Source organism: Carassius gibelio, chromosome B7, assembly GCF_023724105.1.
Source record: "Carassius gibelio isolate Cgi1373 ecotype wild population from Czech Republic chromosome B7, carGib1.2-hapl.c, whole genome shotgun sequence".
Lineage (NCBI taxonomy): Eukaryota > Metazoa > Chordata > Actinopteri > Cypriniformes > Cyprinidae > Carassius > Carassius gibelio.
The window spans coordinates 12,228,169-12,253,886 of NC_068402.1; the positions used below are offsets into that span (position 1 = coordinate 12,228,169).

A 25,718-nucleotide genomic window follows, 5' to 3' on the forward strand; every position below is an offset into this window, starting at 1 on the left:
ACTACGAAAGAAGGAGAGACGAAATTCTTTCCTGTCAGCTGTCCCTTTAGCATAAGGAATGTCTTTGGGATAATAAACAAAATTCAGTCCAAAAATTTCAATATCAGCCTTTGTAGCGTACTGGACCAACAAATGAGATTATTGTTGAAGCGTGCTGAGATTTGAGGCGGTAAACTTGGTTACCGTAAAAGGTTAGTTCGTGATTTTGTAGTTGTTAGCGTTCCTGCTATCGTTAGCGAGTGTGTTTTGGATTTATTTACAACTCAAGACAGTACACATTTTGTGTAAAATAATCCCATTAATAAATATTATTCGTAAAGAAATGCGAGAGACTAGTTTAAACAAAGTAACTGGAGTTTGAGGGATTAACGTTAATCGTATGATAGATTAGATGGATCGACTGTGTAATAAATTAATTGGAATTAGATTAATTATCCATATAATAAATTATTTGTAAATACATGTACTAATAATATAATTAATCAGCATTAATTCCGTCATATATTTGTTATAATTAGAACAATTAATTATATAATAAATGAATAGGAATTAGATTAAACAATTGTCTAATTCCTGTAAATTTATTATATGATACACATCACATAAAAAAAATCATATCATATAGCAAATTAATTGTAACCTGACCTGTTATTCATTTAATAAATAAATTGGAATTAGATCAATTAATCATATAGTAAATCCAAGTTAGAGTGAAAGTCAGATAATAAATTAAATTGCATTAATGGATCAATCATATAATAAATTAGAATTAAAACAATCACTCTTATACACTGAACCATACTTAATTTATTAAACGAATCATTGTTTTAATTCTAGTTTATTATATGACTTAATGCATTTAATGACATTAGTTGGAAAACTGATTCAGTTTATTAAAACTGTGTTTGATTGATCTGATTCCAATTAATTTATACGTTGAGCCATACTTAATTTATTATAGATTAATTGGAATCAGATAAATAAATAGAAAATTGTATGATAACTTAAATGTCAGTAGATGCATAAGTCATATAATTAATTATAATAATCTGTCATATAATAGATTAATTGTATTTAAGAAATCTAAACTATAGTAAATGAAGTGCTAAAGATCATGTACAGTAAGTATATGTCTTTTCATTGATTCATGTCCATCAGAACATTTGATGATATTCTCTGACGTGTAGATGTTCAACATCAGTGTCTTCATCTCTGTCTTCTGCAGTGATTTGGTCTCTGGAGAGGCTCATCATGTGTGCAGCAGTGAAGTATGGTTCCAGGGGCCCTGCGCTCATACCCCGTATGAAGACTAAACACCGAATCTACTACATCACCCTCTTCTCTGTGGTCTTACTGGGGTTAATCGCAACTGGGATGTTCCAGTTCTGGCCTCACTCCATTGAATCCTCTGCAGAATGGAGTCTGGACCGTCGTAGTGTGCATGATGCTCCTTTGGTCAGGATACCTATGAGCAGCCCTATTCCTGAGAGAGGTGACCTGAGCTGTCGAATGCACACTTGCTTTGATGTGTATCGCTGTGGATATAATCCCAAGAATAAAATCAAGGTGATGCAAAGAGAGATAGTCTAGGTTTATTAGATTGCATGTCTTTGCATGACAGGGCTATTTTGATCTAATTAATGATGTGTCTGTGTTTGTACACAGGTGTACATCTATCCTCTTCAGCGATTTGTGGATGAAGTAGGAGTGCCTATCAGCAGCACTGGCCTGTCTCGAGAATACAATGACCTGCTGAGCGCCATCTCGGACAGTGATTTCTACACTGATGATGTGAGCAGAGCATGTCTGTTCATACCCTCCATTGATGTGTTGAATCAGAACTCTCTGCGGATTCGTGAAAATGCTCAGGCACTGGCCATGCTGCCCAGGTAGATGTATATCTTTCAGTATTTGCTCATTATCTTTGCCTACCTCGGCTTTACTGGTTCATTTGTTATTTTTTGTTAAACTGGCAGCTCTCCACTTTCTCTTTTACAGTGTTTGGCACTCTTGTACAACTCATATTTTAGAAACATATGTTCAGTATTCCTGAAGTCATAACTCACTGTTGCAAGCTACATAAATGTATTGATATGCTTTTAGGTGGGACAAAGGCATGAACCACCTGCTGTTCAATATGCTTCCTGGAGGACCCCCTGATTACAATACAGCTCTGGATGTGCCCAGAGACAGGTGAGAGTAGAAATTAGCAGGCACATTGCTAAATATGTCAGGTAGTCTGAATGTTCATATCCTTTAGAAATGATGCACACTTCCATTCAAAAGTTTGGTGTTAGTAAGATTTTAAAATGAGATGCATTAAACTAAACAGAAGTGGAACTGAGTTTTACTTTGATAAAAAAAAAAAATCCTGTTTAAAATATATGCAGTTCTTTTGAACTTTCAATTCATCAAAGAAGCATAAAAGTTTCAACAAAAATATTAAGCAGAGCGAGTGTTTTCAACATTGGTAATAGTAAGAAATGCTAACACCAAGTGAGCATATTGGAATGATTTCTTAAGGATCATCTGAGACTGAAAATAATGAAATAATGGCTGCTGAAAATTCAGCTTTGCCATCACAGCAATAAAAAGCATTTTAAAGTATATATTAAAACTGGTAATAGTTACTTGAAATGTTAGTATTTTATAATATTACAGGTTTACTGTATGTTTGATTACATAAGGACCTTCTTTCAAAAACAATAAGACCCTGAACTTTTAAGCAGTAATGAAGATATTCTCCGATAATCTCTTTACCCTTGATACTTCACCTTTTTTTTGGATATTCAGATATTCAGATCCTCATATTTTTTGGACTACTGTTTCTTATTCTGGAATTCTGGCTTTGGAGTAAACTAGGAAAGATTTGATCTTTCACATTGTGTGATCTTTCACATGTATTAAGTACCCGTATTTTTCGGACAATAAGTCACATCTGAGTATAAGTCGCATCTGTCAAAAATACGTCATGATGAGGAAAAAAACATATATAAGTCGCACTGGACTATATGTCTCATTTATTTAGAACCAAGAACCAAGAGAAAACATTACCGTCTCCAGCCGTGAGAGGTCTTCAGTGTAGACTACAGGAGCACAGGGCAGCATAGAGCGCCCTCTCGCGGCTGTAGACGGCAATGTTTTCTCTTGGTTAATTTCTCTGGGTTCATTTCTCTTGGTTCATGTCAAATTAATTTTGATAAATAAGTCGCACCTGACTATAAGTCGCAGGACCAGCCAAACTATGAAAAAAAATATATAGTCTGGAAAATACGGTATGTATCACAGACACCTTAGTGGCCTATAGCTGTCAGTTTTCTCTTTATTTGCTGTTTCAGAAGTGAGGGAGCTGAATTATTTTCATATTTTGAATCAAATTTAGCTTTGAAAACACTGAACATGAACACTCCCAACAACACCCAAATGTTATTGCATGTTTGGCATCCGTTCTTGTTCAGATTAATCTTAGTTAAATTGCAGTCTTTCACATAAATTGAAGACATACTGTGGTTTTTGCAGTTCCCTCAAAGTTTAAAGAACAAAGTGCCCTTGAAAACCATTTCCCTCCAGCAAAAATTGTCACTGTATGCAATGTTTAATTTCTAATGGAGATTGGATGTACTGTAGAACTGCACAATTAATCAAATTTCTAATCACAATTACAATTATGGATGCCACAATTGCATAATCGTTCAAAGTGGCAATCAATCATTCAAAGTCCACTTACCTTATTCTGCATGCTTAAGATGCGTTTTTTACTTTATACATGTTATCTTAAGGGTTCTTCCCATTATTTTAATGTTAGTTTTAGTATAACATTGTAATACAATTCATATTTTAACTTTTTTATAAAAGTTAAAATATGATCTGATGTATATTTGACATCTGAGGCTTAATACTATAAAAAAGAGTGTTTCCAGCTTGTTTATTTTCATATAAAAATACAGCATGCAGTTGCATCAAACAATGGTATGAACATCATTCAGTGTAAATTTGTGATAATCCTAATTAATAATCGCAATTAGAATTTCAAGGGAATAATGGACAATTATGATTTTTGTAATAATCGTCCAGCCGTAATGTCATGTTCGCCAGTTGAGGGCAGTGTTTCTCTAGGTTTGTTATTGTGCAGCATCAGTGTCACCTGAGAAGCAATAAATGCGCTTATATCCTTTCTTATATTTTTTGGCCTCAGGATAGTTGAATTAACGTTTTTAACAAGTTTGCAAAATGGCACTCTTTTACCTCTGTAGATAAGTGCGATTGAATTGACACTTCACGGTTGCCCACAATGTCAGAACCACAGCGCTGACAGACTGATGCCAGACTCTTCAAGAAATCCATGCTGGATTTAAGAATCTTCTTGGTGTTTCAACACAACTTATATTGAGATAAACTGGAATACTTGCAATGTTTAATTAAAATAGACATGCATCCCATCAAATCTATTCACACATATCAATGTCCCAGAACTGTCTGTCCTAACGAGATGTCTTGTTTTTTTCTTTTCAATTGAATTTGCTAATGTGTATTTGTATCATCATCCTAGTGTGTTCCTTAGACCCAGAGATCAAAGATGCACTGAGAGCGATCATGAAAGAGAATAGCACTCTGCCGCCTAGAGCAGGCAGACAAACATAATCTCCTGGTATTTACTGCAACATGGGCCATGTTTCTCAGCCTATTACTTGGCTGATCTTTTGCTTTGGGTGGAAAAGGTGAGTTTTATGTACTAGAAAGCCCTGAAATGATGAACACTTATCTGGAGCTGTAGGGAATTTCCTGGGCTCATCCAGCTGTGCTCCGTTTGGCGTACAGCCTCATCAGAACCAGCTGCCCATATGTGCATATGTGTGGGTTGAGATAAAAAGACTGTGTATGTTGCGTGGCCATATTTGCAGCTCTCCCTATACTCACTCCATTCCCTCAAACTGAGCACTGTTTGAAGTTTTATTGACACGAAGGCAACTCTGTTAAATGCTACAGAGTGGCATGTTCGCACATTTGTCATGTAAATCCAGATTAAGGATGTGTTTTATCTTCAGTGCCTTTTGCAGACACTCACGGCGACAGAGTTGTCATCTTCGATGTGTTTGTTTCACAGAGCCCTGCTGGCTGGGGGAGGCTTCTCCACATGGACGTACAGGCAGGGCTACGATGTCAGCATCCCCGTGTATAGCCCTTTTTCTGCTGAGGTGGACCTTCCTGAAAGGCAACCAGGGTGAGCTCCCGCTTTTTTGACATTGATTAACCAGTTTATATTTAATGACAGAAAATGACATCACATAATACTTGTTCATTGCAGGCCCCGGCGCTACTTCATTCTGTCATCTCAGACCGCCATCCATCGGGAATACCGTGTGGAGCTGGAGAGGCTGAAGGAGGAGAATGGGGAGGCCCTGCTCCTCCTCGACAAATGCAGTAATCTCTCTCAGGGTTTGGCATCGGTCAGAAAGCGCTGCTATAAAGGACAGGTCTACGACTACCCACAAATTTTACAGGTTGGTATCTCCGCACGTCCATTCATATTAAACAACGTTGAATTGACATGAAATTTCACATAGTAAATATTTTAGAACATATTTTGAATGTTGCAAATATTAGAATCACTTAGCGACTAAATTTGCATCATGTTTGCCACTAAGAAACTGCATGCACTGTAACATAACATATTGATCTAGCGTTTGTGTTAAATGTGTTACCACCGCAACACATTTCTTCATCGGTGTAAGCAAAAAAAAAAAAAAAAAAAAGAAAATCATCCTGTTCCTGTCCACCATGCTCATCTCCCCGTCCAGCCCTGTCTAGACAGGAAGTATGCTTATCATCTGGACTGGGTGCTGCAGCACATCTGGGAGACGTTCCACAGTGAGGAGGAGCAGAGGCCAAATCCCTGTGAGAGCCATCACCCCCTTTTCATCACAAAGCCCCTCTAGACTCGGATTCTAGCACTTTTCGTTGCAACCCCTTCATTTACACCACACACCTAGATCACACTGCTGTCTGTTACAGCGTAGCTGGAGAGGTCTGGGAGTGTATCCTTATTATAGATGACAAATGTGTCTCTGGTGTGTTCTGTAGGAGTCATCATTCTGTGTAGTTCTGCGAGGGGCCCGGCTCGGCCAGGCCACACTAAGTGATGTGCTGCAGGCAGGATGTGTCCCTGTCATCATGGCTGACTCCTACATTCTGCCTTTCTCTGAAGTGCTGGACTGGAAAAGGTAAAGGTCAAAATTCTGTTGTTGTCAGTCACCAGTGTTCACGGATAAAGTTTATATAGGTACTGATCACCTTATATCTAATAAAGAAAAGTAATATTGAACACTTCCAAAAGTCATGTGGTAACACTGAATAATTATCAAATCAAGAGTTTATGTACATTATTAGACATAAAAATGACCTCATTAATCACAATTATCATTTACATATGAAAATGTTTGAACTTTTAACATACTGTAGCGTTTGTGGTTTGTAAGAGTTTCTTTTTAATGTTTTTATTTTATTTTATGTAACTAAGACTACACTTGGTAAAAAGACAGTATTATTGTGAAATATTAAAAATTGGGAAATGGTTTTTACTAATGAAATAAACTGTTTTCTGTTTTAAAATGTAATTTATTAATGTGATGGCAAGGCTGAATTTTCAGCAGCCATTATTACTTAAATCTTTGGTGTCACATGATCCTTTAGAAATCATTCCAATATGTAAAAAAAAAAAAAAAAAACATTTGTTACTATTGTCCAAAAGTTGCAGTATTGATTTGGTCACGTGAAATTCAAGTGCATTGAATAGTCATTTGTGTGTATGTGTTTTTGCAGGGCATCTGTTGTCATTCCAGAAGAGAAGTTGCCAGAGATGTACACTATTTTGAAGAGCATCCCTCACAGACAAGTGGAGGAGATGCAGAGACAGGTTAGAATATGATCATGCACCTGCACCCTCTGTCCATCATGGTGGTTGACGGGTCATTTTTACTTCTTGGGTCAACCCAACTGTTATTTTGTGCAATTACCCCATCCTTTTATGTGAAAGTTTGAACAGAATTACAAATACACTTGGAGCTATTTGTGTAAAAAACAACAACAACAACTCTGAGCCCTTTGTGACCATTAGTAAACTGTACCAAATGCTGTCGAAACTGAAGTTCAAAAGCAGCAACTGAGTCACATTCAGACTAAATGCGAGCAATCCTCCCAGGTTTAATACAGGGTGAAGCTGAGGTTAAAGAAGTCACAACCTCTCTTCTTCTCCACTAACATTCTTTCTTCGTTTCAATGGAGTGTTAGCTCTACTATGAAAATAACCATTAGACAGGTGGGTTAATGCCAAAAACAATATTCCTGCAAGTGTGTACTTTTGATTCTCTAAAGATGAAATTTCTCCTGCCATAGTAAATCATGATGAAAGCTAATTTTAAGTATTAATGATGAATCTTTATCCAAACAAATTGTTAACCACACACTTACACTCTATTTTTTCCACTTCAGCTTTTTCAGCTGTACACTTATGCGAAAGTGCTTAAACCACATGGAATGCATGTAAAGAGATCTTTTGGTTTCACTCTGTAATAATTATGGTCAATATATATACCCATGTGGAATACTATACGTTAGCCATAACTAATAATAATTGCATTCTGCTTCCACTGGCATTGGCTTCTTGAACAGTCTCCAGTTCTTCAGCTCGATGTTGAATAGTTTGTGCGAGGAGAATGTTGTAGTTTAGTTCCACAGGTTTCTGGTTGGTGTTAGGACGTAGTGTGCAGAAACACATCTTGCGCTGGAATTATGACATGGCATGAAGCCAGTGAGATATCAGCCCACACTTGAACACATCTTGATCCACTCCTTTCTTACTAGCCTATACCACCTCCAGACAGCAGAGCGATTGTATGGCTGCCATTGTACAAAAGAAGTGGTTCTTGATATATACCTTACTCGGATTAAAAAAAAAAATCCTACTACTTTGTTCTTGATCTTGCCAGAAGACAACCCTCTTGAACTTTCAGTGTAGGACTGCGTAAAATGCAGATGACGCAAACAATAGGAGGCAGAAGTGTTACAGACGTTTGTGAGAAATAGATGAAGTGGATTTTCTCTGCATTTCGACCAACAGAGGGAGCAGCCAGCTACTGTACTTAATGTGTGATCGCCAAGTCTTTTCATCAAATGGTCTCTTGTCCTTTTACTAATTGGTTGTGCCCTCCCCAGGGTTCAAAGAGTGTTAGAAATGCACGGATCAGTCGAATATGTATTGCATATATTCACATATATATAGATTTTGCATGCATGATATGCTCAGTACTTTTGCCCAGTGGCCATTTAGTATTGTCAATATGTAGATAGATGTTATTTGTTATATTGGCAGTTATTTAGGATAGATAAGCTGAAAACATTTGCAGCAGGACAAGTATTCTTAGATTCCCATAACAAATGACTCATTTGTGAATCGCAACCATGCACACCAACCAGCGTGGTCCAGTCGATCATTCATAACTCTTATGAATCTGTTCTTTTCAGTGAGTCAGAACAAGGATGCACAAGCTGTGTTATCCAACATTTTCTTGAACTAATCAATTTTGTGAGCCGTTACTTTTTGGTGAATCTCAACCAGACAATGCAATCAGTGCCAAGTCTAACCTATTTCTAAATGAATGATTCAGATGAGCTGTTTTTATTAAAACATTTATTAATGAAGTTGCTTTTGCTTTTTTCTAAATATTTATTCCTCAGAAGTACTAAAGGAATCATTTATGGAACCAGAATTATTAAATATTGGGAACTGAATCATACATTTTTTTTTTTTTATGATTCTCATCCACAGTTATTATAGCAACAGTTACATGTTCTATAGAATGATATCCTATAAGATGAAGGAATTATTCTTGCATGTTTAAGAGTGTAACATATGAACAACCTTAGATGTGTCAGAAGAGCAGCCAGCGTACTCTTATGAGACTCCGTCTCTTCCCTCCTCATAAAAATTCTTGCAAGCGTTCAAACGGGGCGGGTTCAGCGTTTGGTGGGTGCGGTTTTCTCTCTGCCTTCTCCTGGTCGGAAAGGAAACTTTCATCACAAGCTGATTTATGGGCGGCTGCGCTCCCCTTGGGATCAGAAAGTCTTTTTGAATCCTCTTCCCCTCTCCATAAAAAGAAAAGCTGTTTTTGTGTAGTTGTATTTCTTTAAGGTTTAAGGGCCAGGCCCTTAGGGGCCGATGGAAAGGGGGGCGACTGCACTCTTCTAATGTGCTGAACTGAGTTCTGGGTTGAGTATTTGACAACAAACACAGCAACCAATGAAAAGATGTGCAGCAAGCAAAAAAAAAAAAAACCTTGCTACGCTGAGTTCAGTTCACTTGAGAGTAACTGGAATGGTCAGTGGATTCTTGAGTTTAATGTTGCTCAAACCTCTGTTTCATCCAGTGACACAATAAATCAAATGTTAATTGTTGTTTTGAAAAGAAAGACCATTAGCGCTCTCTAACGTTGTTCAATAATTGGCCCAGGAAAATGTTGGAGCGCCATTATTCTTATTTTTTATATTCACCCTGGTGCCTGGTCTCATTTGACTCTTTGTAGTTAGACACTGTTTGCGGTCAGGCCAGGTAATGAGGCTGCCTCTAGCATGCCCTTGGTCGACCCTGTTAAAGAGAGCAGGGTCAGAAAGGACCAGGAAGGGTGGAGCTGGGTCACTGCGGCATGGCGCCTCCTAGCAGGAGATAACACTGTTTTATGGGTAATTAACTCTTATGTGCTCCTCACCCCTCACTGCTGGAGCTTTGGGTTTGTTAATGTATCAGCAGTAGAAGGAAAGAGTGCGAGTTCTTGTATTGACAGAATATGCATAGAGATTGTTACCTTCATATTTGGCAAATACTGATTTTTCTTAAACAATCAGGGTTTAATTATTACAGCTTAAAGTGGAGATGATTTTACATCAGCAACCAGAATTTTGTAATTACTGGCATAGGCCGGTTTTTTCTCTAATGATATTATAAAATTATTTCTCTAATGATATTATAAAATTCTTTCTCATATTGTGCAATCCAATTTAAAAGTTTGGGTCCAGTAAAAAAAAAAAAAATGTTAGTCTCTTATTCTCACTAAGGCTGCATTGATTTGATTAAGAATACCATAAATAAATAAAATAAGAAATATATATATATATATATATATATATATATATATATATATATATATATATATATATATATATATATATATATGTATGTGTGTGTGTGTGTGTGTGTGTGTGTGTGTGTGTGTGTTATTTCAATTTAAAATAACTTTTTCTCATGTTTTAATATATATGTAAGTTTCAATTATTCCTGTAATGGCAAAGCAGTCATCACTCCAGTCTTAAGGGTCACATGATCCTTAAGAAATCATTTAGATGTTGGTGATTTGGGGCTCAAGAATAATTTCATAATATTATTCTTAATGTTGAAAACAGGATTATTTGAATAGAACATAATTTTTTGTTCATTAAGAATTTTTTTTTTTACTGTCTTACTGTTCTGTACATTTTAACAATTTAGTAATCCATGCTAAATATACGTTTTAAAAAAAATCATACTGACCCCAAACTTTTTGTACAGAACATATATTTACAGAACAAAAATATTTCAAAAAATCTGTGTTAATCAGCATTATAGCAGCATTCAAGTAACATGGCAAAAGTGTGATGACATTGCAGCATGTCCCTGTGCTGGTGTGGAGTAAAATGACCCGACCTCTGCCCTTAAACTTTAGCTGTAGTCTCAGTGCCACTGGAGCGGAAAAGTTAAAAGACTGATAGTCTAAAGGGCTCATAACCGTCTGGAATGGTCCCTGCAGTCATGTCACCAGTCTTTAATGGGCTGTTTTGCCTTTGAAATTGTGTCGGGTCGTAAAGGCACAAGCAGGATGGTGGGAGTAAAGGGATGTGAGAGGCTTTATCTTATGCCTTTGGATTGTATCTTTCACATGGTTTTTGTGTGCTTATATATTTCTGTTTATCAGTTTGTCTCTACTTTGCTACTCTTACTACAAATATTTGAATGCCATGCCATTTATTGTTCCCTAGGCCCGTTGGTTTTGGGAAGCCTACTTCAGCTCCATGAATGCTATTGGCATGACCACTCTGCAGATCATTAACGATCGCATCTACCCCTATGCAGCTCGTACCTACGAAGAGTGGAACAATCCTCCTGTAGTTGTAAGTACTTTTTTTTTTTGTTTTACATAATGCATTTCACTGTTAAGACATTCAGTGTGTTTGCAGAAAATTTAATTCATGCCTATATGGCATGTTAGATTAAGATACAACCTATGGACAACTTAGTTATAATTAGCTTGTGGCATTTAAACACAAAAGAAGAGGGCTTATAATTTTCAGCTTTTACATGCCGTCTCTAAGCAGTGGCAGCAGACAGATTTGTAAAGACAACATTGCACATTGCTATGAGTCTCACAATGCTCCAGCATCACATAAAGCACAGTCGTCTGTCTGTAAGTCAGTCCTGATTTGAGCACAGATCCCATTTCATACTTGTGTGCTGAAAACTGACTAATCCAACATTGTTTTTCCATTTCTCTAAATTCTGAACACAGTCAGCTAAGACCAGAAAAGGCAGAAGTGTGGAGTTCATTAGGGGTTTTGTTCGATGTTGTTGTTGTTCTTCACCAGTTCTCAGCATCACGCTACCATTCAGATCAAATGGAGGGATCCAGACCCCCAAGAGGCTAATAGTCCTAACTCTGTTTGACTGCTAACGTTACGGGAAATATTAAATACTTTCTGAATGTTCAGTAAAAACACGCTGGGCAGAATCGGAGCAGTACATAAATCGAGTGCATTTCTTGTTCTGCTTTCCTATATCCACCGGGACATAATTGAAAGCACATTTCTCCAGCTCTGCCTCGGAGACGTTGTCAGGACAGGCAGCTTTTGTGCTTGACTTCTGAGGGAACTCGCATTCAGCCTCTGCTTACCAAACGAATGCTTTATGTTCCATCATACATTTATTATCTGTGAAGAATTCTTAACGTCACTCGTTTTTGGAATGCCGAGTCAGATTTTTAAATGCTGAAGGTTAATAGAGCTGAGGAAAAAAATACGCTACTACTTCAGATGTGTGATTTGCAAACATGTGCTGTATGTGCCTTGCGTGTCCCAGTGATGTATACATTTCCCATCCTATTTCTTTCTGCAATTGGAAAGAAGGCAGGCACTGTTCATCTGTTTGAAGGCCGAATCTAAAGCAACGTGACCGGTGCCTGTTCCTGACAGTTCAAATCTGCAGGAAACTGCTGCCACTTAGAATGCAGCTCTTATTTTAGCCCAGTCTCTGTGATGTTAGCAATCGCTGCCCATCAGCTTCAATGAGAATCTGGAGGTAAATGCTCTCCACACTGAGCCTTTGCAATTGAACAGGCGTCCATGCTTTCATCTGGGTTCCATTTTCGACTAATCCTAAAGCTGTACTAGTATGATCCCAGCTGCAAGACTCACCAAGCCCCCTCAGCCAACATGAAACGGCATGCAATCCCTCACCATCACTCGGGTCACCTGTAACCTCTTCTTTTCACGTGTGACAAAAGAATTCTAATGCCCAATAACAAGCTCTTCTTGAGTAATTGTATCTAGCCTGTACACTTTCGGATCCGAAATGATAATAACAGTCACGTCTTCAGGTGTGAAATTTCTCTCTGTGTCTCCATTTTTTGTTTTGAGCAAATCTGCATTCACAGAAACAAGCCAAAAGTTGAGAGCCCGGTCATTTACGGCTCGTTCCAAATAGCAGGTGAACACTGACTAACCGCGAGCAAATATTCTGGCGTTGACTGTTGGAATAAAAAATTAGTCTTGTTTTCCTGCTTATTTACTTTAACAAATCACAAAGTCTCGACATGTGCCGAACCGCACTGGAGCCTGCCCAATTAGATCAGAGCATTCAGACCGAGCTTATTTGAACCACACCCCAGTGTTCTTCTTTATTCATCTTACCACTTATATGTCACAGTGGTACTTTAATTATTTCCCCCTCTGCTTTTGGTGTCCATGTCAGGCACCTCAAAGAAATTTCCATTGGCATATAAAGTTTGTTTTTTATTAGCAGGATGGTTGACTGATGTTGTATGAAGGACGGCTGTGTCCATGGTGACAGACCGTGGCGGACGCTGTGAGGGAGCTGGTTAACCACGATTCTCTATTTGCGGGCACCTTCAGCAGCTGCTGGATAGGAGGGTGTAACGGGCCCACAGTCTTGCTGTAGACTATCAGCGCCATAGCATCTCTGCTTGGGGGTCTCTTATTGTGTGGCCTTTTTAGTTTTTTTTTTTTTTTAATCAAACACACGCCTTGATTAAAGGAAGTGTTATTACTACTGTTATGAGGAACATTTAAATGAAGGCCTCACAACAAAAGTAAGAATTTTACATTGACAAAATGAGAGATTTTGGTGGCGTTTCTTTTTTTTTCTTCTTTCTTTTTGAAATGAAAATGGAATTGGCTTCAGCTACAGAGTTTAGGATCTGTACACCAGATGCAAATAATCTTTCACACTAAATCTATTCAAACCAGGTCCAAAATTATTCCTTTTGCATTGGGAGTTTTTTTTTGTTTTGTTTTTAACTGTTCAAATTAATCTTCAAATTAAAAGTGAAGCACTCTTTAGACTCTTTTTATTGTTGTTCATTGGAGCTGCACCGAGCTGTTTGTTATATGTCGCCTTGCTTCGTGTCTCTTCTCTACTGACAAAATAGAAGAGACCATGAACGGTAAAGAAACTCTGTGTACTCAGTCTGCGTTCAGTTCTTATCCTTGAGGCCAATAAACAGCAGTCTTCATGACCGCATCAGAGGCCCTTTAAGCACTCGCAGTATTTACTTTACAGCGTCACTTGATCTGGGCTCCAGTACGTGCATCTTTGGGAGTTTACAGGCTGTTTTAAAGCGGGCCAGGAAGATGAGCCAAGCCCCACACTGGCAGGAGACAGCCACTGACGCCGATAGCGTCCCAGCACCCCTGCTTCACCCCAGTCCTGCCAGGACTCATCTGCACCCCTGCTGCAGCAGAGTTCATTGGAGTGTGATCATAAAATTCCACTCTCGACAAAACCGCTTGGGATAAATAGCAACAAAAGAGATCCAAATTAGAATCGGAATTGTGCTGATTAATAGGTGTATCACATTACATTAAAACTCGAGCTTGCTTTGATAGTGGTCTAATGGATTAACAGCCACAGTAAAACGCTTTTTATAACTACCAGAATTGTGGAAGAAGCATACAGATAAAGTAGAAATTATTTTAAATAGAAATGTTAGCCAATATACAGTTCTATACCCAAGAGATTGGTTTAGATCTAATATTTAACTATTTTACAGCTCAAAGCTTGAGTATGTCCAGAAATAATTTTTGATGATATTAAGCATGCCGATTGGTGCTGACTAGAACTAATGCTCATAACAAATGACACTGGAATCAAGTTCTCAGTTTCTGTTCTTATTTTGTAGGAAGGGAAATATTACGAGCTGTTGATGTTTTGACCAAGCTTCAGTGGATACCATGTGTTTGCATTTTATTTCAAGAAGAACACCAGGAAGTTTAACATTCTAATCAAATTCAGATACATAACAGTTAACAGGAAAAGGATGGACGGATGCCATGGAATGACAAAGAGCCTGGAGCAAGGAAGTATTTCACTTAGCTCTTAATATCTAACCACATTGTATCGGATCTTCAAGTTATTTCAAGTTGTATTCGTCTTCTGCTCTCTGCCAGATTTCACTCAGGTCAGCTAAGGAAAACATCCACTTTTTGAAATTTAGACTACCGCAAGGAATGTAGCACCTATGCACACAAAAGCCTTCTGTGGATTAAACTGCGATAGAAATTTTAAAAGAGTCACGATCGAGATTCTTTATTAGGTCGTTTCAAGTCCAGCTGATAGCAGTTCTCTTGGTTAAAGGGAATGAGATCCTGGCATTTTATTTTCGTCTGAAGGAGAAGGTTTAGGTGAATGTTTGGCACAGTGAAAGGTCATGGCATGCTGCTTCAGCTGTTTGTTAAGTCTGCTCTAAACTTTGTTGGTTGTGCGCTCGACATTCCATGCCACTTTTAATCACCTACCCACCACTGCTGGTTCTTTGCATTCTCAGTAATCTTTAAATTTTATAGTCCATGCGTGTTTCCAAATAAAGCCATGTTTTGGCTGGGGCTGCTGTTATTCTTAATGCATTTTATGTCATTAAATAAGTCATGGAAAGTCTTTGCATTTGTTGTATAGATAAGACAACAGCTACACTGACTTATTTAAATTGTTTGTTTTTTTATCTCAACAGAAATGGACAAGTGTGAACAGTCCACTTTTCCTTCCTCTTATACCACCACGTTCACCAGGGTTCACGGCTGTGGTCTTGACCTATGATCGAATCGAAAGTCTCTTTAGGGTCATCACTGAGATCTCCAAGGTGCCCAGCTTGGCCAAACTACTGGTGGTGTGGAACAACCAGAACAAGAGCCCCCCTGAAGGTTAGTGTCACATTTGTAGGATTGCACTATATATCTCTACTATATGTCGTTTTAAATGCTGTTTTCACTTGGTAACTCTTGTGTTTTTGCCGTGAAGGTAGCCTTAGATGCTGACAAGGCAATAAAAATAAATAGCTACTACTACTACTACAATATATGTACTATATTATTTTTTTTTTTTAAGAGTGTTTGGGGGTTACTATGTATTGGCAGTTGGATAAATATGTATCAGCTAATATTTTATGTTTAATTGTGTATGCTCATCTTCCCTATGTTTTACCTTCATCATTATGTAACCTTCATTTAAAGTTAATCTTTGAAACATCTGCTTATGGTTGACTTTAGATCCATTCCTAGATTCACTTTTAGCATTTAAAATGACTGCTTTTAGTATGTATTGTATTATTTATATTTATTTTAAACATTATGAAATATAGAAAAACATTCAGTTTTAATATCAGCCATTTATTTGTTACTAGCCGTAGCATGAAGATAATTATTGACATAAAATTGTTATTGACATCTGCCAGAACTTCAGTAACATTGTTGTTCTCGATCAGGATAATAAAACGTATTTCATTTGACTACATGTATTTTGTTTGGTTAGTAAATTGTTGAATTTTAAAAGAGATTGTGACTAAATCTACACTGTTTTCCTGACAGCTTCAGTTATTAAAGAATGAAAGTGTGACACTCATATGAAATGCAGTTGTGTGCGGCTTTCACAAAAGACATGAAACCCCTGATATGGAGCAGATGAATGATAAGCCAGCGAGTTGCCAAATCATGTTCCTCTTGAGGTTGGAGAATTGAAAGCATGATGTGCCTTGGTCTGTGGCCAAACCTCTCTGGTTTATCTTACGATATGGAGTGAGAACCCAAATGTTTGTTACTGCCGCTGGCATATAGATGCACGTGTTGAGATTGCAGAAATTTGGCTTTTCTTATTGACCGTCTATGAGCTGTTAATATCTGTGCATCCTATTACTCCTGACTAGACCAATTAAGTGTGTTTTAATTCACTGTGATATATGGCCTGTTTTCACCAGACGTCCACCCTTAAACTTTATTGTCAAACCAAAAGGATTGTTTCCATAACGGTCTCGCTTTCCTGCAGCTCTGGTCAAATTTATGGCCCATTACACGTCAAAATAAGGTGATATTAGTAGTTATTTATTGTGGCTCTGCCTCTAATGATACTGCTTAACAAGGCGATTAGGTATGCGTTTGTTTATGAAGTCCCTTGGAAAAAACGGAATAGGGAATTAAATATATCCTCTACATAGATTTAAGTAATGCCATTATGAAGGGAAATACTTTGAAGTAGACTAATGATTCATTGTTGCCTTTGATTAGAGGCATCAGTGAAGCCAGGCTCAAGCTTTTGTGACCCATTAGAATTAATAAGGTCTGTTCACGGGTCAACCTGGAGCTCAGGCCGTGATGAGGATGGATTTCCTCCACACCCTTTTCCATCACTGATTGTTTGTTTATTTCAAACAGCTTTAGCAGCCCATTTCTTGACTGTTTGTCATTTTAATGAGCTGCTGGCAACTTCTGACAATAGGACTGTGTTTAGGGAGGAAGGGAGGAGAGCTTTTATATGGTGGTGTCACAGGGGATATAATTTGCTAAAGCTCTTTTAAAATGTACCTACATACAGCGGGTAAAATAAGACTTTATTGAACACATAATCATTTTTCTCAATAGATATATTTCTGAATGTGCTGTTGACATGCAATTTTCACCAGATGTCAGAAACAATCGAAGTAATCCATACATACAAAGAAAGCAAAACAAATAAGTTCAGGAATTTAGTTCTGTGTAGTAAAGTAGAATTACACGGGGAAAAAGTATTGAACACAAATAGAAGAAAGGGAGGTTAAAAAGGCATGGAAAGCCAAGACACCAGCAGAAATCTATCAGTAATTAGAAAGCAATCCATTCCTTCCCCTTGTCAGTGAAAATGTATTTTAGTTGGTTTAGTCTGATGGCTAATAAAATGGTGTCTCATGACCATTGTGTCACACAAGAAAAATTTTATGATGGGTAAAAGCAAAGAACTTTCTCAAGACCTTTGCAACCTTATTGTTGCAAAACATACTGCTGGCATTGGTCACAGAAGGATTTCTATACTTCTGAATGTTCCAGTGAGCACTGTTGGGGCCATAATCCAGAAGTGGAAAGAATATTATTTCACAATAAACCAGCCACGACCAGGTGCTCCTCACAAGATTTCTGACAGAGCAGTAAAAATAATTATCAGAAGAGTTTTCTACGAGCCAAGGACCACTTGTGGAGTTCTTCAGAAAGTGCACGCTCACCACGCAAAGGCTCTGTTGCTGAAGAAAAAGCATGTTGAAGACAAAAATGTTACTCTTTGGGTGCCATAATACACACCATGTTGGGATGTCAAATGGAGCTGCACATCACTCCAGAACATCATGGTGTAGCACTGGCAAAATTCATATAATTGAATTCAAGAAATTCGAGACAATGATCCCAAACACACACCCAAGGAAACACTCATTTGGTTTCAGAAAATTTGCTGCTAGACTGCCCCAGCAAATCATCTGTCTTAAATACAACAGAAAATCAATAGAACGAACTATAGATCAGAGTTCATGGAAGAGGCCCACAGAACCTTCAAGATTTTAAGACTTTGTGTGGAAGAATGGGCCAAAATCACACCTGAGCAATGCATACGACTAGTTTCTCAATACAGGAGGCATTTTGAAGCTGTCATTAACGACAAAGGCTTTTGTACAAAGTATTAAATAAATTTCAGTTAGCGTGTTCAATACTTTTTCCCAGGTTCTTTCCATTTTATTACACAAAACTTAATTTCTGAACTTATTTGTATTGTTTTATTTGTATGTATGGATTGCTTGGGTTGTTACAAACATCTGGTGAAGATTTCATGTCAACAGCGCCATTAGAAATATATTAACTGAGAAAAATGGTGATGTGCTCTATACTTATTTTACCCGCTGTAAAGTACAGCCCAAGTGAAATTTCAGTACGGGCGCAAGGAAGTGATTACAGATCATTAAAATCTTTCTCGCAAGTTGTTTGACGCAGTCAAGATTCCTGCTAGTTCTTATGGTGCGTATTTATGATGTGTTAATGTCTAAGTTTGTGCATTGTGGTGCTCTGGATTATGCCAGTTAGTTTTAGTTGTTAAAATGTTACTTGTCTTTGTAGTCCATCTTGGCCGCGTTTATTTGTTTTTGTTGAACCCTCAATGCCAGGCTTGGATGTGGTGACAGTATCAGTTTACTTGCCTGTGAAAATCTGGCTCTTCTTTCCGCCTTTGTCTGAGGCCATGGAGGTTTTCCGGCAGCTAGGAAATACTTTTCTTTTTTCCTTTCATAGTTTGTTGTGTCATCTTGTGGAAGTACACTTTAGGCTGAATTGCGTCGACCTAACGGATATGAGCTCATTCTAGATCTTCTAAGATTTCCAGGGTCTATACCCCAGCTTTGGGGTAGCGGTGTAATTGCTGACTCCCCCAGTTTAAGGGTCTCTGTGTTTGAGTTCCAGTAGACTTTCTCTCCTCAGTTTTATGAGGTGACACTGTGTGTGCCATCTGTCTTCTGCATGCTCTGAACTCCTCCCAAGCTCTTACACAACTGAAAATAAAGAGCGTTGTCTCTTCTGCCCTGAGAAGAATGTAAGTGTGGTCAGATTCATATGTGCTTTTACTACGTGATGTGTTTAGATTTATCCACCCACGTTCTCTTTTCCACAGTTGCTGCCATCTCTCATAGTTTTTCATCTTCTCTGAAACTAACAGTGTATTATTATTATTATTAGCTCACTGTTTTCTTTTTCTCCGTCTCTCCGTAACAGAGTCGCTCTGGCCCAAAGTCGCTGTACCTCTTAAAGTGTTGCGCACCAAAGAAAACAAGCTCAGCAATCGCTTCTTCCCGTTTGATGAGATCGAAACAGAAGCTGTCCTGGCCATTGATGATGACATCATCATGTTGACCTCAGATGAGCTGCAGTTTGGATATGAGGTAGTAAAAGCACTGTTTCCCTGTTTGTGTCCTACTACTTACTACAAAATATATGTACATAGCACACTGATGAAGGTTTAGTATATACGCGTAGCTTGAAGTCAGTCTCTGCTTCTGTAATGGGTCTTGCATCTAGGTGCAAACCAGACCTCTTACATAGCACATATGCTTTTCAAATGTTTGGGACTAGTAAGATTTATTTTTATTTTTTTTAAGAAATGAATGCCTTTTTTCCAGCAGGGTTGCATTCAGTTGATCGAAAATGACAGTAAAACAAATAATGTTACAAAAGATTTCCATTTCAAGTAAATGCTGTTCTTTGAGCTTTCTGTTCATCAAGGAATCCTGAAAAAAAAGTATAACAGTTTTCACAAAAAATATCAAGCAGCTGTTTTCAACATTGATAATAAATTTTTCTTGACCTTAAAATGAGCCAACGTAGTATGATTTCTGAAGGATCAAGTGACACTGAAGAGTGCAGTAATAATGACTGCTGAAAATTCAGCTTTAAAATCACAAAATTACATATGAAAATATTTTTAAATGGTAAACAGTTATTTGAGATTATTGTTTACTGAATATTTGATGATGTAAATTAAGCCTTTCCAAGCAAAAACACACAAAAAAAACTTGATGATGAATATATACTGACCCCAAAGTTTTGAAATGTAATATACTTTCATTTTGGTTGCACTAATTATAATTTAGGAAACTAGTTTGTGATTTCAGATTGAGCTATTACTGCATTCAGGGAGAAATACATTTTGCCCTGTATACTTAGAGCTTGTTTTTGAGCATTTGATGCTTTCTTTGGAACCTGGTTATTTTCCTTCCTTAGTTTGGCTTGTGTAGGAACAAAACAGACAGACTGCAGGTCTGTAAATGGTAGTATACTTAGTCTGCATGTGATTTACAGATTATCGCACTGGATGAACAGCTTTTATCTTAATAGTTAAATGGATTCGATTGAAGTAGTTGCCTTATTTCACAGTATTTCCAGGGATTGTTTATTGAATAACTAGGGATTAATTGTCTTCCCCTCATGCACTATGATGATTGAGCAGAACTGTGATCCCAGTACCTCTTTGGGTCACTCCTACTTAAAAGTTGAGTTTACATGCAGTGCAGGATTTTCAAACCATCTTCTATTGCCTAAATCTGTGCTCGGCATCTCAAAGCATTCCTTATGGTTGATGTCTCTATTTTTTTTTTTTTTTTTATATAATTACATTTTTTCATATATGAAGTATGACAGGACAACCAATGCTGTCTATGGCTACAGGCTTGCCTTCAACTCACCTGCAGGCATTTATACACTATTGAGAGAATGAAGTGTAATTTATGGATAATTGTATGAAATGGAAGACAGCTTTAGGCATGGCTGCATGGCTAAACACTAGCTGCTTTTGCTACTTGGGAATGACATTCAAGAATTTCTACATCATATTCTATGGTAGGCCTGTCTGTAATTTTGGGGATTAACAAGCCGTTAGACCTAGACTTAATTGATTTAACCTTAGATATTCAAGGTTTACCACCCTTTGAAGTCAGTATTATCTAAAACGACGGTAATTGTTGAACAGTTGACTGATCCTTTATGGTCTTAAATTTTGTGATTGGTTTATATGATGTCTCAAATTTGTTCTGTGTGTAGGTGTGGCGTGAGTTTCCAGATAGGCTGGTCGGATATCCTGGACGGCTCCACTTATGGGACCACGAAATGGGCAAGTGGAAATATGAGTCTGAGTGGACTAATGAAGTGTCAATGGTCTTGACTGGAGCTGCGTTCTATCATAAGGTACAGCACAAATCCTTCATAGACTCCATTGCTTCTGCCAAAATCTTGTCATGTCCCTGTTTTCCCTTTATGTTATAGGGGTTATTGTTATTTGTGATTCAAAACCCTCAATTAAGGTCATTCTTTTCATTAAAATGGTTTATGTTTCCTTTCCAGTACTTCAACTATCTCTACACATATAAAATGCCTGGAGACATTAAGAACTGGGTGGATGCTCATATGAACTGTGAAGATATTGCCATGAATTTCCTTGTGGCCAACATCACTGGCAAAGCCCCAATAAAGGTAACATAACCTCAGAGTATGATTGTGTTCTGATAGTGCCTGTTTGTTTTGGTTCTGCAACTACTTTGGAGGAAATCAAATGGGCCATATCATGGAAAGCCAGATTTATTAATTTTTTTTTTTGCTTTTCTGAAATAAGAGTACACAAAGCTCCATCTTTAGCCAACCCAAATCACTAATGGAAACGAATATCAAAAGCCAAAACCTTTACGGTATTACAGTGTTTCCTTCATACAGTATATTCCCATTCAAAACCGTGATCCATTTTTCCTGGATTCTTTGATAAATGGTATGCTCAACAGCATGTATTTGAAATGGAACTCTTTTGTTGTAACATTATAAATGTCTTTATTTTCAGTTTAGTAATTTAATGTGTCCTTGCTGAATAAAAGTGAAAATTTCTCAAATATTACTGATTCCAAACCTTTGAACTGCAATGCAATTCTTTTTACAATGAGGAAACCAAATCCCATCACATTTATTAAGACTGCAATCTCACAACTCGCATATTACTTTTTTGTCGTAGCACTTGGGATTTAGTAGCAGTCTAGTGCCATCATGAAAAAGTAGTGCAGGAAACATTGTAAGCAAATCAACACCGTTAATATTGAAAACTATTAGGGCTTTCATTTAAAGAATCGGACAGGCTGACCAATCTGGAGGCAAAAAGTAATATCATTACAAAATCCATGTGGGCATTCCCAAAAGAATGTGTGGATTCTGACAGTGTTCCCTGGAGCTTTGTCTCTGATCAGCTTTCACCTTTCTCCTAAAGCCTTTATATTCTGTTGTCTACAGTGACTCTGTCCAGGTGCTCTTCAGACTGTAAAGTCCTGGCCTTAACCTCTGTTATCTGGATGTCACTGTGTGCCTCTCTCCTGCACGTTCTGTTTTTCTAAGCTCACTGGGGCACATTCATTCTGCAGTCAGTTACGTCGTGAACCTTCTCCCCTCTCTCCTCCACATCCCCACATCACCCACACCTCCTAGTGCCCTAACCCCTCGCTCTCACTGTGGAGAGTGTCAGTCAATTGTGTGTTGTTGAAGGAGGGATGGGGCACAGGGGTCGTACATCATTTGTCTAATGAGTGCGGCAGATACGGTCGTTTAGCTAGACCATGGGCACGGACTGCTCTCTCATTACATCTGACTTATATGACCTGTCATCAAGTCTTCTCCTCCCACTCAGCTCCCAAACACACACATACACACACTTTACAGAAGCCCATCATTGCAGCCCCAGCTCATTATTAAACAATCTTATCAATGCTGTGTCAGATTCTGTTGTTTTTTAATATAAGGAGTGTGTCATGATTTCCCAGCATTAATTTTGTTAAATACAGATGCATGCAGGTCAGACAGTTTTATTTTTCGTGGTCAGAACAGATAAAAAACTGGTTGAGTTTAGTGCACTGAAATACATTGTATCTTTTAGGACAGTGATTACAACTCCAGTCCTCCTTGGGAACCAACTCTGAGAATGTTTTTGATGTCACCATATTCAAAATTCTAAGAAGCTGATTAATTAGAACACTAGGTGTTTTAACTAGTGAGACATCTATAACTTTCTGCTAGGTGCGTCACCAGGCTGTTGTTGAGAAACCATTTTGAAGGGTATAACATACTAACTCATGAGTATTTATAGAAAGGAAATTGGTCAGACCAAAAATATGTTTTACAGTGTTATGAGACAATGGTTTTTATAAGGACAAACTTTGAAGGACTTGTTTTGCAAGATGGACACAGAAAACCAAAATAATACAACAATTCCACAATAAAATGGACAGTTTGAGAACTGAGACTTATTTTGAGATTGAAACAGAAGAGTTCAAACGATCACATACATCACATTTGTTTTTCTCTCTTTCTCTAGGTTACTCCTCGGAAGAAATTCAAATGCCCGGAGTGTACAGCGATTGACGGGTTGTCCCTAGACCAGACGCACATGGTGGAGAGGTACAGTATAAACAGGGATTCCCTTTAGGTGGGCAGAGGGGGCTCTGGCAGCATTCTTGGCCACTGAAACACATTGTGAGTTTAACCAACAATTGGCTCATTGTAGCGCAGTAGAAGATACTTTCCTGTGCTCTCAGATCAAAACATTCAGATTCACTGGACCTTTACGAAAAACGTTCCTTCTCAAAGAACTGTGACTTTCCTCTCTGTCAGAGGCTCACCACAAATCATTGATTCATTCTGTGTTTCAATTCATGTATGAACCACGCGAAGCATTCATCAGAAAGGCTTGAATTGATTTTCCTTGAAAATCACAACCGTTTCCTCATCCGCTGAAGCATAATCAGTCTTGATGATTGGTTTCATACTTCCAAGCTGTGTTTGAGGCATTAAAGCAGCCAAGCAGCCTGCGAGAGAGTGTTTGACCTTGAAGTGAATATGGAGTGGTAGCAGCCAATCAGGTGCTCCGTTGACTGCTGAACCCTTCCAGGGGTCACACTTGTTTAGATTGATGAAGGGGTTCCTGCCTCTGGTTATGATCTCTCTCGATACATTTCCTGTCATAAGTGCAAGGTCCTGGGAATGCCAGGCATTTTGAAAACATCTGATCCCTGTTTTACTTTGTGCATGCACTTCATGATTCTGATGCTTCTACATAACGCTAGTTGTGCCATGAATAGCCATTTTTTGGAAGACAAATTTTCCAACACTGGCATCAGATCCATGTTTCCCTTTTTCCTTCACTTTTTTCAGCCTCTTTCTTTTTTCTTTCCAGGTCTGAGTGCATAAACAAGTTCGCCTCTGTGTTTGCCACCATGCCTCTGAAGGTTGTCGAGCACCGTGCCGATCCAGTACTCTATAAAGACGACTTCCCAGAGAAACTCAAAAGTTTCCCCAACATTGGTAGTCTGTGACACTACCACTGCTCTTTCCCACCACTTTTATCTCTCAAACAGGCTATGGGCACTCCAGGATTTCTCTTTCTCGTTCCGTATCTGACCTAATGACTTATGAGGAGTGCCGTTCTACTTTTGGTGTAATGGGAAATTATGCACTGTATAACTTATTATCATGTTTTCACTCTTGAGGACGAGTTGCTAAAACAGGACGATACATCAAGTCTGATGAGGACAGGTCTGAGCTTGGCTTGGTCTTAAACCTTCCTTGTGGTTGACACTATAGCCGTGTGAGGAAAGTAAACGCATACAGATGAATCACAGCCAACAGTGGAAGATATATATTAATGTAATTTTACATTTATAGTCTAAGATGTTTTTTTATTTTAAAGATATGCATCACGCTGAACAAACTGTAGCGTAACTTGAACGGAGTATCTAAGATGTTGAGTTGGGGCCGTTAGCTTGTACATGAAATATTGTTTTGCACAGTCACTGTTAGTGATTTTAATACTAAAGTTTGAGTTATATCAGTTTAACATTTCGTTTTATATTCAGTTGCTGACTTTTTGAAAGTTGCTGGAGAAAAAAAGTATTTTATGTAAATGTTCCCTAATTAGTTCAACTCTTATGTCTGCAAAATTAAAGCTTATTTTGGGTATTAATAGATATTAAAAGACACTATTTGCAGAGTTATATATTGTACAGTTGATAACAGTATGGTTAAATGCCATGAAATTGCAAAGAACTCATTCATGAAATTCGTCACATTTCTTTTTGATATCTCCATTTCTTTGAATTGGTTTGTGGTTTATTTGTTTTTTTACATTAAGAAGTATTATATGTAATAAACGGTGTGGAAACATTTAGAGATGTGCATTTTGGTCATTCTGGCTGTTAAATGTTGGTCTCTGTGTACATGCTTTTTTGACCTTTGCATCTTGCTGTTTTTCAAGCATCTTGCAATGTAAGTGTGGCATTCATTACGCATTCACGATGCTTTACAAGTTGTCATCCTTTTGTGACCTCAAATCCGAGAATGAATGAGGTGCCATTTCGGCACATTTTCGAATAGTTGTTGCTGGAGTTTGATTGGTGTGAAATGTTCTGAGGTTTTCATGTTCATTGTTGTGTTTTCATTCCTGTCACTTCTGAGTATTCTCATTCCTAATTTGATGGTATGTTGACTTAGTGCAGATTTTGGATGAATTGTCGTCTTTTTTTCCAGCTGCCTCTGTTGTATGGGCCCAG

General features: G+C 37.9%; 1 protein-coding gene across 1 annotated transcript; it reads left to right on the plus strand.

Moving 5' to 3' along the window:
- On the plus strand, positions 1 to 25,336 carry LOC127962006 (exostosin-2). Its single transcript, XM_052561402.1, has 15 exons — positions 1 to 191; positions 1,226 to 1,566; positions 1,666 to 1,889; positions 2,104 to 2,193; positions 5,105 to 5,221; positions 5,306 to 5,501; positions 6,082 to 6,221; positions 6,820 to 6,913; positions 11,065 to 11,196; positions 15,324 to 15,513; positions 19,366 to 19,532; positions 21,187 to 21,330; positions 21,487 to 21,615; positions 23,489 to 23,571; positions 24,347 to 25,336. The coding sequence occupies exons 2-15, from the start codon at positions 1,252 to 1,254 to the stop codon at positions 24,483 to 24,485; spliced, it is 2,160 nt and encodes a 719-aa protein (XP_052417362.1). The 5' UTR covers positions 1 to 191; positions 1,226 to 1,251; the 3' UTR covers positions 24,486 to 25,336.
- Positions 25,337 to 25,718: the final 382 nt, after the last annotated feature.

Bases quoted from the DNA above. Each gene is read 5' to 3' on its own strand.
- LOC127962006 (XM_052561402.1), top strand. From the start codon at position 1,252: ATGTGTGCAGCAGTGAAGTATGGTTCCAGGGGCCCTGCGCTCATACCC. The intron at 1,890-2,103 runs GTAGATGTATAT...ATATGCTTTTAG, and splicing joins GCACTGGCCATGCTGCCCAG to GTGGGACAAAGGCATGAACC. The intron at 2,194-5,104 runs GTGAGAGTAGAA...TTTGTTTCACAG, and splicing joins CTGGATGTGCCCAGAGACAG to AGCCCTGCTGGCTGGGGGAG.